The sequence below is a fragment of the Chiloscyllium punctatum genome, chromosome 40 (assembly GCF_047496795.1).
Source record: "Chiloscyllium punctatum isolate Juve2018m chromosome 40, sChiPun1.3, whole genome shotgun sequence".
Taxonomy (NCBI): domain Eukaryota; kingdom Metazoa; phylum Chordata; class Chondrichthyes; order Orectolobiformes; family Hemiscylliidae; genus Chiloscyllium; species Chiloscyllium punctatum.
Genome location: NC_092778.1, coordinates 52,036,489 through 52,051,126, shown reverse-complemented (window position 1 = coordinate 52,051,126; position 14,638 = coordinate 52,036,489). Strand labels below are relative to the sequence as shown.

Below are 14,638 nucleotides of genomic sequence, written 5' to 3'. Positions count from 1 at the left end.
TCGACATTGTCATTTTTTATTCACTCATGGGATGGGGGTGTAACTGGTTGAGTCAGCATTTATTGCCTGCCTCTTGCTACCCTTGAGAAGATGGTGGTGAGTTGCCTTCTTGAACAGTTGCATCCATGTGCTTTAGGTAGGCCCACAATGTCCTCATGGAGGCACGGTTTGGATTTTTACTCAGCAACACAGAAGGGACAGTGTTATATTTCTAAGTCAGGATGGTGAGTGGCTTGGACGTCAATTTGCAGGTGCTGGTGTTTCCATGTACATGCTGCCCTTGTCCTTCTAGATGGAAGTAGGTTTGGAAGGTGTTGTCTAAGGATCTTTGGTGAAGTTCTGCAGTGCTTCTTGTAAATAATGCACACTGCTCCTACTCAGCATTGCTGGTGGAGGGAATGGATACTTGAGGATGTGGTGTTAATCGAGTGGCCTGCTTTGTCCTGGATGGTGTCAAGCTTCTTGAGTGTTGCTGGTGCTGTATCCATCCAGGTAAGTGGGGTGTATTTCATCACATTCCTGACTTGTGCCTTGTAGATGGAAGGCCTTCAGGAAGGGCTCTTGCCCAAAACGTCGATTCTCCTGCTCCTTGGATGCTGCCTGACCTGCTGCGCTTTTCCAGCAACACATTTTCAGCAGTATTCCTAGCCCCTGACCTGCTCCTATAATCACTGTGTTTATGTGTCAAGTCCAGTTGAATTTCTGCTCAATGGTAACCCCCAGGATGTTGATAATGAGGAATCCAGTGATGGTAGCACAATTGAATGTCAAAAGGAAGTAGTTTAACTGTCTCTGACAGGAGACATTAACTACCTAGCATTTGTGTGGCACAAATGTTACTTGCCACTTGTCAGCAGAGTTGGTTAAAGCGATTTTAGAAGCAAAGAAAAAGGGAGATAGGAGAGATGGGGTACCACCTTTTAAAGGAGATATTTAAAAATTCTTAGCAAAGATTTATCCCACTGAGAAAGAAAGTCTCTTTGAGAGAAATATAAACCTCAAGGTTAAATATAGAAGGCTGTGGAGGCCAAATCGCTAAGAATATTCAAGAAAAAGACTTTGTTTTATATTTTAAAGGCATCAAGGGGAGAAAGAGAGAATATAGCACTGAGATAGTGCATGAGCCATAAGCAGATTGAATGGTGGAGCTGACTCAAAGGGCCAAATATTCTACTCCTTCTCCTACTTTCTATGTTTCAATGTTGTAAGTATTTAAAAGGTGTAGACCAACCAAAGTTAGTCTCGTAGTGAGTGAGTCTGGAGAATTTATAATGGAAACAAGGAAATGGCAGAAGCTTTTGAACAGGTATTTCATGTCTTTCTTACTGTAGAAGACTTAGAATGCCTTCCAAAGATGGTTGAAAATCAAAAGATGAAAAGGAGGAATTAAAACAATCACCGTCACCTGGCAAAAAAAGTATCACCCTACTTCTGCTCCTGGTTTATATATTAACGTGTAAATTTATTAGGCCTAGAGACAAACAAGTTCCAGAACCCAATGACATGCATCCCAGGGACTTAACAAATGTACCTGCAAATAGTAGAGGCACTATAATCTTCCAAAATTACTTGGATTCTGCAAAGGTCTGAGAGAATTGAGTAGTATGTAACATATTTATTCAAGAAAGGAGGGGTACAGGAAGCAGGAAAGATCAAAGCTTACATCAAAGCTTACTATGTGAGATAAGAGTAAATGATGACGGAAAACAACTAATGTTGGCGATCACAGTGGGTCAGACAGCATTCATGAAGACAGAGCAAACTAATATTTCAAATCCAGATGATTCTTCAAGAGCATCTGGACTTGAAACGTTAGCTTGCACTCCCTCTCCATGGATGCTGTCTGACCCAATGTGATCCCCAGCATTGGTTGTTTTCGGTACAGATTCCAGCATCTGCAGTAATTTTCTTCGAACAGTAAATGGTGTTAGGTATAACATATTAATATAGATTGAGGATTTGTTAACTAACAGGAAACAGCAAGCAAGGGTAAATGCATCATTTTCACTGGAAAGCTGTAAGCATCCAGGAATTCGTTTCTGGGATCTCAATAACTTACAATCCATACCAATGACTTGGATGAAGGGAACAAATATGTGACAGATATAGGACAGATGTCAGAGGTAGTTTCTTTACTCAGAGAGTAGTAGGGGCGTGGATCGCACTGCCCACAACTGTAGTAGACTCGCCAACTTTAAGGGCAATTAAATGGTTCATTGGATAGACATATGGATGAGAATGGAATAGGGTAAGTTAGATGGGCTTCAGATTAGTTCCACAGGTCGGCGCAACATTGAGGGCCGAAGGGCCTGTACTGCACTGTAATGTTTTATGTTCAAAATATAAATTTGCCAATGAGAGGTGAATGTAATTCGTTAAGAAGTGACAAAGAATCTACCAAGGAATATGCGTACATTAATAACTGGGCACATTTGGCAGGCAGTGTTTAATGTGGGAAATGTAAACTTGTCTTTAGCAGGAAGAATGGAAAAGTAGTGTGCTGTGCAGGTTGAGAGAAATTGCAGAACCTGTTAGCACAGAGGGAGCTGGATGTCTTGGTACATGACTCACACAATAAAATATGCAGGTACAGTTACTCGCTGAGCTGGAAGGTTCATTTCAGACGTTTCGTCGCCACATTAGGTAACATCTTCAGTGAGTCTCCGGATGAAGCACTGCTGATGATTCCTGCTTTCCATGTATATGTTTGGGATCTATTAGTTGACTTATGCTGTGGATGAAGGGCTTATCTTATGAAGGAAGGGTCAACAGGTTGATCCTACACCCGTTGGAGTTAACAAAACTAAGTAGTAATCTTAATGAAACGTTAAATGACAAATCAGGCTCGAAAAGCCTGTAGGCCCACTCCTGCTCCTGAGTTCAACATTTCTACATGATGTGTTTCCCATTGCTATGAGGAAGAGGGAGACAATGCCCCATTTTGAATCACCTTCCAAGCTTCCTACAAACAAATGACTGTCATAAACAATTATCACCAGTTTTGTTTGGTGGGCAGAGAGCAAAGATTGTTTGACCACATGAACTACCATAGTGAGTAAATGGAAGGGAGGCAACTCTCATGTCAAACAGTAGCATCTTGCAGTTTTCCAGGAGATTTACTCTAGCTTGACCTGGGGCATGGACAATCGCAAAAGAGGCATTAAGGCTGATGGCAAATCTAAGGAACTCTCCAAAAACTGAAGAAAGAGCCTGGAAATGATCCCTGGAATTGGGTACATGGAAACCTATTGGAAGCTGAAAGCAACTGTGGAAGAATATTATTCGAGGCAGAGTGCTTCAGGTGATAAATGTACAAGAGGAATGTTATTTCTTGTAGTTTAAAGTAAAACTTGCTTATTAAAACTCATTTAGTCAATTGTGATTTTTTTCACAATTTGTTGCAGTAAAACTTTAAAAGCACGAAGTATTCCCTTGTCATTTTTTCAACTAATACCTGGAAACTGAATGTCTTTTTAAGTCTCTAGCAAGATTGTAAACAGAGTATGGAGAGGATGAGTTGAAGTTAGTTATGTTGCATCTTCTGGGATGTTGTAGAAAATACAGCAAGTTGTGCCTTTGATCTTCTGAAATTCACCTTGATAGTGCAAAGGAACATTACTTAAGGGATAGCTGTGAACTACAATTGTGCACATTCTAGATTACATTCTCTTAGTGGTGATCTTATATGCAGGATCAATGGTACCCACAATTTTAACAATCTCGACTGATTCATTTTGTTGGAAAATGTGATTTAACACTCTTACTTCTGAGTCTGAAAGCTGAGAGTTTAAGTTCCACTCCAGAATCTTGAGCAGAAAATCTAAAAATAAATCTGATAGAGGAGTCAACTCAAGGCCTTCTTTTCATTTTGATTAAGGACAGGGACCTTCTCACCAGAAGCTGATGAAATTCCCCAAACAAATCAAAACCAGTTGATTTGATTGTGCATCTCATTGCTGGTTATGGGATCTTACTGTCCATAAATTTACTGCTTTTAATAAACACATTAATTTAATAAGAGGTGATCAAATAGAGGTATATAAGATGCTAAAGATAACAAAGTAGACAGAGATAGGATGTTTCCTCATGGGGCAGTCTAGAATGTGAGGGCATAGTTTTAGGATAAGGGGTGGCAGATTTAAAAAACAGAGACCATGTGAAAAATCTATGTAGTTCACTACTCCGGAGTGCAGTAGATGTTGGGACATTGAGTAAGTTTAAAGAGGAGACAGACAGATGTTTAATTAGTAATGGGTTGAAGTGTTATGGAGAGCAGGTAGGAACATGGAATTGAGGCTACGATGAAATCAGCCATGATCATATTTAATGATGGAGCAGATTCAAGGGCTGGATTCAAGAATATGTTCCAAGTTCTTATGTTCTTATTTACTTGCTGGGATGTCAGGCCAGCATTTGTTGCCAATCCCGAATTGGCTTGAACTGAGTGGTTTTCTAGACCATTTCAGAAGGCAATTAAGGGTCAACTACTTTGCTGTGGGTCTGGAGTCACATATAGGCCAAGATGGATAAGGATGACAGATTTCCTTCACTAAAGAGCATTAACAAACTAGATGTGTTTTTACATAAATTGACAATGGTTTCGTGGTCGTCATTACTGAGATGAGATTTAGTAGTTTACTACATTACAACAATGCCTGCACTGTAAAAAGTAGCTAATTGACTGTGAAATGCATTTAGATATTCAAACTTCAGGATAGACATAATGTAAATGCAAGTTCTTGTTGTTCTCTCTTAGACACATGATTGATGGCAAAGGATGTCTAACTTTCTTAGCAGCTTCCCGAAGTTCAGTTATAACTTTCAAGATATTTTTACCCACTTGCAAATAAACTGATGAAACAGTACGTGTAACTGTAGACCACATTCTCTAATTTTATAATGGACATGAGTTGTTGCTTCAATCTAGTTAGCAACTAAATGCAAAAGATAATCAGTGTTACCTAGTCTTAAATGGAGAAAGTCTGAATATCCTCTATCTCGAAGATATTAAAGTGTGTTACTAATGTCTGGCAAAAAAGAACAGTAAACCATAATTCTCTCAAACTCTTGAAATAAAGTATGTAATTTTCTTCTCAATACCTTGTTCAAACACTTTTGTAAGTGTGAATTGCATTGTACTCCAGATAGCAATCTATATTTCTGATTGCCCATTGATCTTTCTCTGTGTGCTTAAGCATGACACTTTTGCAATTTAACTTGATGAAATGCATGGAATATGTCACTACCATTACAATCAAATTTTCAGTTATTCTGTGTTCAGAACGGGGTCACAAAGCCTTCGTCTGGAACCAAAGGTAGATTGAGATGTGATATAGAAAGCTAAAGATCCTTACTGTAATGGAACCAAGATTGTGGAGGAGACTAGAAGTTTGACATAGGGCAGGAGCTCTCCCTCGTATGGTAGCCCAGAACATTCTCCATGTTTCAATCCAATTTTCCTATTTGTTGAGGGGAATAATTCACAAAGTTAATGCAAATAGAAGATAATACTCTTCCCATAACTAGGCAATATTTTGTTTAAAGACATTTTCATATACAGTATTTAGTGGCTCTCAGTTCTGTCAGTGCCTCAATTTAAAAGTTCTCATTCCTTGTTTTCAAATCCCACCATAGTTTTACCCCTTCTCATCTCTGTAACCTCCTACAGCCTTACATGTTTCTTCCACTTCAGATCTCTTGTACATTTCCACAACGGACTGAATCGAGGTGGAGGTTTGAAGGTGGCATGCTTCTGACTTACCAAGGTGACCCCTCCCACTACCCCTGCACCCAATTAAATGTCCCAACTTGTCACCAAGACGTGACGCATCAAGAGCATTAAATTCAGCCCTTAGAGTGCAATTGTTTCATGACATCAACCCAAGGCCAGAATTTGCATATCTAGACACTAGATTAATCTATTGGATCTCTTTTTTGTTTTTAACTTGTCAAGATGGTCCTAGTCTTCAGCAGGCCTTTTCTTACCCTCCCAATCCTTCCTTTACGCCTATAAGTTTCATTCGGTCCACACCAGGAATGTCTTCTTCAGTCCCTTTTACAATAAGATTCTTTCTCTTTTCCTTCTTTCAAAAAGCAGTCACATTCTTTTTTCAACACCCTTCAGTGTGTCTCTTCCCATTACCATCACCTCCTCTTAGCACAGCATCTGTCTTCCCCTCTTTTAGACTAGTTTCTCAATCTTTGGCACTGTTGAAATAATGTTCAGTTCATTCATCAGAGATTAACATTGGCACACACCCACCAGATTGTGCCAATACCTTATGGTGGCTTGGAGGCAAATGTTGGAAAGTTGAAAAGCTCAATTTCATTTTGTTCATTCATGGGATATGAATGCCACTGGCTGGGTCAGCATTTATTGCTCATCTCAGGTAGCTCTTGAGAAGGTGGTGGTGAGCTGCCTTCTTAAACTGCTCAGTCCATGCACTGTAGGTAGACCCACAATGCCATTAAGGAGGGAGTTCCAGGACTTTGACTCAGTTTTGTGGAGCTCTTTTCGTGGATATCTTTTACAGACTTCTTGAGTGGTACATAATCATTACTTCACCTAATAGGCTAAGTTGAACTGTTGTAGTGACAGAGTCTCTAGCAATCCTTCATCTGTGTTTTGGTAGAGTTCTTTTGGAGAAAATGTTGGTTATGTGTGTAACAAATAAATGCCATGGCACTATCCATGCAGGAATTGGTTAACATCAAATAATGTAGATTAATTTTTTCAGAAATGGAAGGGTTGGTGGCAGCATTACGAAATAGGAGAATTTATGTTTATCTGATGTGGTTCCTCCTCACAGCATTCATTAGGGGGATAGAAGGCAAAAGTAGAAACGTACTACTAAAGCTGTACAAGGCTGTGGTCAGACTGTCTTTGGAATATTGTGAGCAATTTTGGGACCCACATCCAAGGAAGGATGTGCTGGCATTGGAGGGTATCCAGAGGAGGTTTACAAGAATGATTCTTAGATGAAAGGCTTTGTGGGCGGCACGGTGGCACAGTGGTTAGCACTGCTGCCTCGCAGCGCCGGAGACCCGGGTTCAATTCCCGCCTCAGGCGACTGACTGTGTGGAGTTTGCACGTTCTCCCCGTGTCTGCGTGGGTTTCCTCCGGGTGCTCCGGTTTCCTCCCACAGTCCAAAGATGTGCAGGTCAGGTGAATTGGCCATGCTAAATTGCCCATAGTGTTAGGTAAGGGGTAAATGTAGATGTAGGGGTATGGGTGGGTTACGCTTCGGCGGGGCGGTGTGGACTTGTTGGGCCGAAGGGCCTGTTTCCACACTGTAAGTAATCTAATCTAATCTAATCTAATCTAATCTAATATGAGGAGTGGTTAAGGACTGTCTGTCCATACTCAGTGGAGTTTAAAAAGATGCGAGTTATCTGATTAAAACTTACAGAAAACTGAGAGGCATGGAGAGAATGGGCATGGATAAAATGTTTCCACTAGTTGGTGAGACTAGGACCCAAGGGTATAGACCCAGAGTGAAGGGATGATCCTTTAGAACTGAGATGATGAGGAATTTATTCAGCCAGAAGGTGGTTAGTCTGTGGCACTCATTGCCAGGTTGTAGACGCCAAGCCACTGAGTGTACTTAAGACAGATATAGATAGATTCCTGATTTGTAATGACATTAAGGGTTGTGGAGAGAAGGTAGAAGAATGGGATTGAGAAGCATGTCAGTCATGATCAAATGGCAGAACAGACCTGATGGGCCGAATAGCCTAATTCTGCTGTTATATCTTATTGCCTTATAGACTTAAGGACTGAGGCAGTTTGAGTTGTGACAAAGTTGCTCCTTTAACAAGATTATGTTGTCCTTTACCTTGTTGTCAGAGAGGTCGTTAACGTCACAGACTCTGAAAACTGTGGGGATGAAGGGTTTTAGGGCCAATTTGATAATAGCTAACAGATACTGCCTCATGCAGAAGTCTTTTAAGTTTTAAAAAAGAACACTTGTACAATGAAAGGGGAGTGGCCGATTCTCCCAGCTCAACTTTTCTCTGGTTTTGGTTTGGTTTTTAGCAGTAGTGGGGAAAAAGCTGCTGGATCCAGAGAAGATCCAGGCTGATACTCTCTCTCTGACGTCTTTCCTGTCAGACTCTGTTTTGATTTTACCTTTTGTGCCAAGAGGTGTTTATTGGGATTGTTGCAAGTAATTGGAACAGCATAATTAAGTTGGGATGTTGTGTTGGGTTTCCGGAGAGGTTATGCTATTCTGTATTCTGTTTTGTTTTGTTTGTGTTTCATTTAGTAATCTTGAAAATAAATTCTGTTTTTTTTTAAACTAAGTGGTTTGACCAGTGGTGTTTCTCTCAGAATATCCACCTTACACCTGTTTAAAACAATGAGCAAAGTTAGGGTCAGGGCTACATCCTTGAAATGTTTTGAGGGGCCTGGCCTGGTCCATAATATGACACATTACATCATATTCCCTTTAGGATATATAAATTAAACATATTATCACACCCACTTGGCCAATATGGGAGAATGCAATAAATGAAGATTAAACAGAAACATCTACTTTCAAAAGTGGAAAATTACCAAGATGCATATAAACTTAAAAGGTTAGTGAGCAAGTGTAGAACATTGACAAACTTCATCATGGACAGATGTAGACATTGGCATTGACTTCAGAAAAGTCTTTTTTGCAGAAATGCTTACCTTAAAATTTGCTGTAGGCTTTTGTAACAAGGCAACCATCTGAGCTTCACCATAGATATTGACTAGAAACCAAATTATAGGAAATGATAGAGGCAATAATGGGAGAACACCGTTCACCTATGGGCATAAACAATCTGAATTAATAACATATTTGGTCCAATGTAATTGATTTACTGAAAAGCCACATGGAAAGTCTACTTTTTTTTGTAAGTTGTGCGTCAATGCCACAGACAGCACCCAAGTTTTGATCTAATTTCGACAACTACCTCTCAGAATAATTATTACCAACAGCGACTACACTTCAAAAGTACTTCATTATCTCTAAACCAATCAGAGATGTACTGAGGTCATGAAATGTGCTAATACAAAAGCCAATCATTTCCTTTTAGCAAGGTTTGCTTTTATAAAGAACCTTATGAGAGAGAACCAAATAAGAATTGCAGGAAAGATATTCATGGATGTGGAAGCTGGTGACACTCCAAGGATGTGAGAGTGAATGAGATTTTTAAGAGGAAGGTGGTGATTTTGAAAGTGCCACAGAACCACTTAGTGTCAAGAAGAGAAGTGACACTGGCAAAAAAGGAGCAGGTTATGGGTCTCCCAGACATGAAAGGAGAGAAATACAACAGTCTAGAGCTAAAACAGGGGAACCTGTGAGGGAGGTTTGACCTGTTTGGCATGGCGAATGGGAGAAGCAGTTGACTTGACAGTATTAATCTTTGTAAGAAAGAGGCAATGTGTATACAATATTATTTCACTGTCAGTTCAGTGCTTCTTACATAATTATAAATACAAAGATATTTGCTGTGGTTCAAATAGTCAAACAGGTAAAATAGTTACAATTTCAGTTCTACTCCTTTTTGAAACATCACCCGTTATTCAAACTTCACTCACTTCAGGAATCTTTTTTCACAAAACATGAAACTAGGTTAAATGATCAAACTGTTGTACAAAGAGATTATAACTGAACTCTGAAGATGTTTCAATGATTATCAGTCAGAATTAAGGATAATTCATAAATTCAGGAAGGAATTCAGGGGAATTTTCTGAGTGAGTAGAAAGTAAAACTTATTAACAAATGGAGCGGTTGAGGGAAAAGTGGACAAGCACATAAGGGAAAACGGAATAGAAAGATCTGAAGATAGGATGACACAGTATAGAGTGAAAGGAGGTCCATGCGGAACACAAATACCCAGATAGAGAAACTGGACTATGCTGCATTCTATATCTCTTAATATAGTATTGATCCTAAAATGTAGCAGAGCTTAGTTAAACATGTAGTATGCTGTATCGTCTTGCAAGGATGCCTGCCTTGAAGTTTTCCTCCTCTCTCTCCAAGAATCTCAGGGAGTCCCTCTCCCACTGCAACTCCCAGGTCATTTCCTCTGCCCTGAAACTCTTCAACCATGACTCTATGCTACTCTCTCCCCACCCCCACCCTCCTCTAGCTTATCTCTCCACGCTTCAGGCTCACTGCCTTTATTCCTGAGGAAGGGCTTTTGCCCGAAACATCGATTTCGAAGCTCCTTGGATGCTGCCTGAACTGCTGTGCTCTTCCAGCACCACTAATCCAGAATCTGGTTTCCAGCATCTGCAGTCATTGTTTTTACCTCGTTGATTTTAACCCTACTGCGAATCCTCTTGCAAGGATGCCTGCTTTGAAGAAGTTTTCCTCCTCTCGCTACAAGAATCTCAGGGAGTCCCTCTCCCACTCCAACTCCCAGGTCATTTCCTCTACCCTGAAGCTCTTCAATCATGACTCTACGCTACTTTCTCCCCACCCCCACCCTCCTCTAGCTTATCTCTCCACGCATCAGGCTCACTGCTTTTATTCCTGATGAAGGGCTTTTGCCCGAAACGTCGATTTCGAAGCTCCTTGGATGCTGCCTGAACTGCTGTGCTCTTCCAGCACCACTAATCCAGAATCTGGTTTCCAGCATCTGCAGTCATTGTTTTTACCTCGTATGCTGTATTTGTCAAATCTAATGCTGCAGACAAGCAAGCGAGAAACTTATGGTGGTGTAACACTGTGCAGTATGCAAAATATGTGATTTGGATCTCAAACTGGGTCACAAAGTGAGTTCCACTGTGCGATCAAAGAGAAAGAGAGGCATGGAGGGAGGTTCTGACAAGATAATAATGCTGAGAGGTCTGTCATGCAATCTTCTTTGACACAATTGCTGGTAAAGAAAGGAGGTTTTGTATTGATATAGCACCTTTCATAATCATAGTAAAGCACTTTAAAATCCATGAAGAGTCATTGCTGGCTCAATGTAGCAGTTAATTTGCACTCAGCAAGGGGTGTAGTTAAAACAGAGACAGCTAAGTTCTTGAGTATCAAGGGGATCAAGGGTTACACGAGTAGATTCACTAGTGACTTTCAAAAAGAAAACAGCTGCAGGACTCTTGGTAAAGAGCTGTTGATTGTGACTAAATGGACAGCTCTGACAAAACACTGAAAGAGGCATGATTGACCTATCGGCCTCACATTACGCTTATACTTATCACCAGTTCAACAAGGACAATGGGGTTGAGAAACTTATCAGCCATGATTGAATGGCAGAGCAGACTTGATGGACTGAACGGCCTAATTTCTGCTGCTATGTCTTATGGTCTTATGGTCCCCCAAACAGCAATATGATTGTTCTTGTTATATTATTTGTTGAAAGGGTGTTGTTGGCCGGGTCACCAGGAAGAACTCCCAGGACCTTCTTTGAAAATTGTCATTTGAGAGATGGTTTAATGTCGCATCTGATAGAACCACAGCTTAGTGTTCTTTACACTTCAGTAAGGACCTGGAACAACAAGAAGAGGAGATGGAGAAAAAAAAAACTCCAGAAATAAGGCAATGTAGTAGCGGTGTAAATGTTGATTCCATCGCCCACCAGGATGACATGGTGGGTGCAGGGATGGTATGTGTGTGCAGGAAGCAGCCATGTTACTACCGTGTTGGCCCTAAGGATTCTCTGTGCTTTCACAAATCCAACCTAGATTGGGATTTTCAGAAGCTACCCCAAATCCACACCAAATCCACCTATTTCCCAAATTCCCACTTTATGATTGATTGATTTATTGTCATATGTACTGAAGTACAGCGAAAAGCTTTGTTTATGTGCAGTATAGGCAGATCAAAGCAAACAGGGATGTATCGATCAAAGGCTGTGAAAAAACTTAGACAGAGGCAAACAGGTTATGTTGCAGAGGGCATGCACAAGGCGAGATCAACATTGGCGAGATCAGCATTATTTGAGGTTAGAGAGTCCAATCATCAGTCTAATAACCACTGGAAAGAAGCTGCCGCTGAACCTGCAGGTGCGCGTGTTCAAGTTTCTGTATCTCCTGCCTGACAGAAGAGGTTGTAGAAGAGCATCACTGGGGAGTGATGGGTCTTTGATGATGTTGGCAGCATTTCTGCAGCAACGAGCCATGTAAATGGAGTCAATAGATGGAAGGTTGGCTTCTGTGATTGTCTGGGCTGTGCACACAACCTTCTGTAGTTTTTTACAATCCTGGGCAGTGCAATTGCTGTACCAGGCCATTGTGCATCTGGACAGTATGCTTTCAATGGTGCATGTGTGGAAGTTGGTGAGGGTCTTTATGGACATGGAGTTGAAAAATGTGGTGCTGGAAAAACACAGCAGGCCAGGCAGCATCTGAGGAGTGGGAGAATCGACGTTTCGGGCATAAGCCCTTCTTTATGGACATGCCAAATTTCCTGAGTCACCTGAGGAAGATGAGGCGTTATTGTGCCTTCTTAACTGTTGCATCTATGTGGGAAATCCAGGACAGCTTGTCGGTTATTGTCATTCATAGTCATTTGACACTCTCCACACTCGCAACTTCAGTTCCATTGATGTAGATGGAGACGTGTTGCGCTCCCTTTCTGTTTGAAGTCAATGATCAGCTCTTTAGTTTTGCCGACATTGCAGGAGAGGTTGTTCTCGCTGCAGCACGTCAATTATTGGGAGTCCCCTTCCCAATCTACACCCTTAGCGATCCCCACTCTGAAATCCATGTCCTTGCTGAACCCTTGTCCCACATCCACCTTTACTGAACCCACTATGTGAGTCAACCTTAATTCTGACTTATCAGAGTGCTAAACCTCAACACCCACACTCCGTTTATCATGTAGACTCCCACAATTGCTAGGAACTGAGCTGATCACTATGAAACTAATTTACAGTCTAATCAGACAAAAAGGTCAGTATGCTAAACTGTCATTGTCAAGTTATGCCATTAGTTGCATGTCAGTGTTACTTAGGCAATCTATAATGAAGGCTGGTGTGTGGGAAAATAAGATCCCATTTTAAGATTGGAATCTAATTGTAATATTGGAACAATGGAATAAGATTTATTCTATACATGACCTATGTTGAAATTAGGTGCAAAAATTAACTTTTTTGATACTGTCAAGAACAAATTACATTTTTATAGCCATCTGTACTGCAGTAAATTTTTCAAAGTATTTTGCAAAGGCTAATAAACCGTTTGACACATAAGGAGGAATCTGAACATATGTGTGGTCTTTAAATGAAGAGAGAGAGGTAGAGGTGCAGAGAGGTTTAGGAAGGATAGTCCAGTGGGTAAGACATATGCACTGTAACCAATTGGAGAATAATTCAAATCAGAGATGTAAAAGAGAGTGAATTTGGAGGGACATAGGTATCTCAAAAGATTGCAGGAATTTATATGGAAAGTTGATTCCTTCCAGGAATTTTAAATTAAAACTGAAGATTTTACAGTTAAAATTAAGGTAGAAGTCAGCATCATCACCACAACTGGTGGTGAGCTTAACCTAAGGATCACTACATATCAGGTGTGGGGTAAAGCTGAAAAGACACATGCTACATGGCAAACCTCAGCCTGTCCAGGAATTGAACCCACACTGTGCCAAACTTCAGGATTGTAGGCCAAATGTCCAAGCAACAGAGCTTGTACGACTAGCCAAGAGGAAAAGGGAAGCTTACATAAGGTCTAAGCAGCTAAGAACAGAACGGGCCCTGGAGGAATATCGGAAGAGTAGAACAAGTCTTAAACAAGGAATCAAGCAGGCGAAAAGGGGTCATGAAATAGCTTTAGCAAGCAGAATTAAGGAAAATCCCAAAGCATTTTATTCTTATATAAGAAGCAAGTGGGTTACTAGAGAAAGGATTGGTCCACTAAAAGATCAAGAAGGGAGGCTGTGTGCCGAACCTGAGAGAATAGGTGAGATTTTGAATGTTTACTTTGCATCAGTGTTCACTGAGGAGAGGAACATGATGAATCTTGAGATTAGAGATAGAAGTTTGATTAGTCTGGATCACGTTGGCATATGTAGGGAAGATGGGTTGAGTATGCTAGAGGTTATTAAGATGGACAAACCCCCAGGACCGGATGCGATCTATCCCAGGTTGCTGAGGGAGGCGAGAGAGGAAATAGTTGGGGCCCTGACAGATATCTTTGTGGCATCCTTAAATACAGGTGAGGTGCCGGAGAACTGGAGGGTAGCTTATGTTGTACCCCTGTACAAGAAGGGTAGTAGGGATATTCCAGGTAACTACAGACCAGTGAGCCTGACATCAGTGGTTGGGAAGTTGCTGGAGAGGGTACTAAGAAATAGGATCTATTTATATCTAGAAAAGAATGAGCTTATCAGTGATAGACAACATGGTTTTATGCGGGGGAGATCATGCCTTACCAACTTAATAAAGTTCTTTGAGGAAGTGACCAAGTTGTTAGATGAAGGCAGGGCTGTTGATGTCATATACATGGAATTTAGTAAGGCGCTTGATAAGGTTCCCCATTGTAGACTAATGGAGAAAGTGAAGTCACATGGTGTGCAGGGTGTTCTAGCTAGGTGGATAAAGAACTGGTTGAGCAACAGGAGACAGAGAGTAGTAGTTGAAGGGAGTTTCTCGAAATGGAGAAAGGTGACCAGTGGTTTTCCACAGGGGTCAGTATTGGGGCCACTGTTGTTTGTAATAC

At 40.9% G+C, this 14,638-nt stretch overlaps 1 protein-coding gene across 6 annotated transcripts in view; it reads right to left on the bottom strand.

Moving 5' to 3' along the window:
- Nucleotides 1-14,638, bottom strand: part of LOC140464608 (transmembrane protein 94-like) — a 157,614-nt gene that overhangs the window by 125,759 nt on the left and 17,217 nt on the right. For all 6 annotated transcript variants that reach the window (XM_072559888.1, XM_072559890.1, XM_072559889.1 and 3 more), the window contains exons 9-10: nucleotides 8,675-8,791; nucleotides 5,355-5,459 (exon numbers count right to left, since the gene is read on the bottom strand). In XM_072559888.1, coding sequence (XP_072415989.1) covers nucleotides 5,355-5,459; nucleotides 8,675-8,791 — 222 coding nt within the window. The remainder of the gene's footprint in view (nucleotides 1-5,354; nucleotides 5,460-8,674; nucleotides 8,792-14,638) is intronic.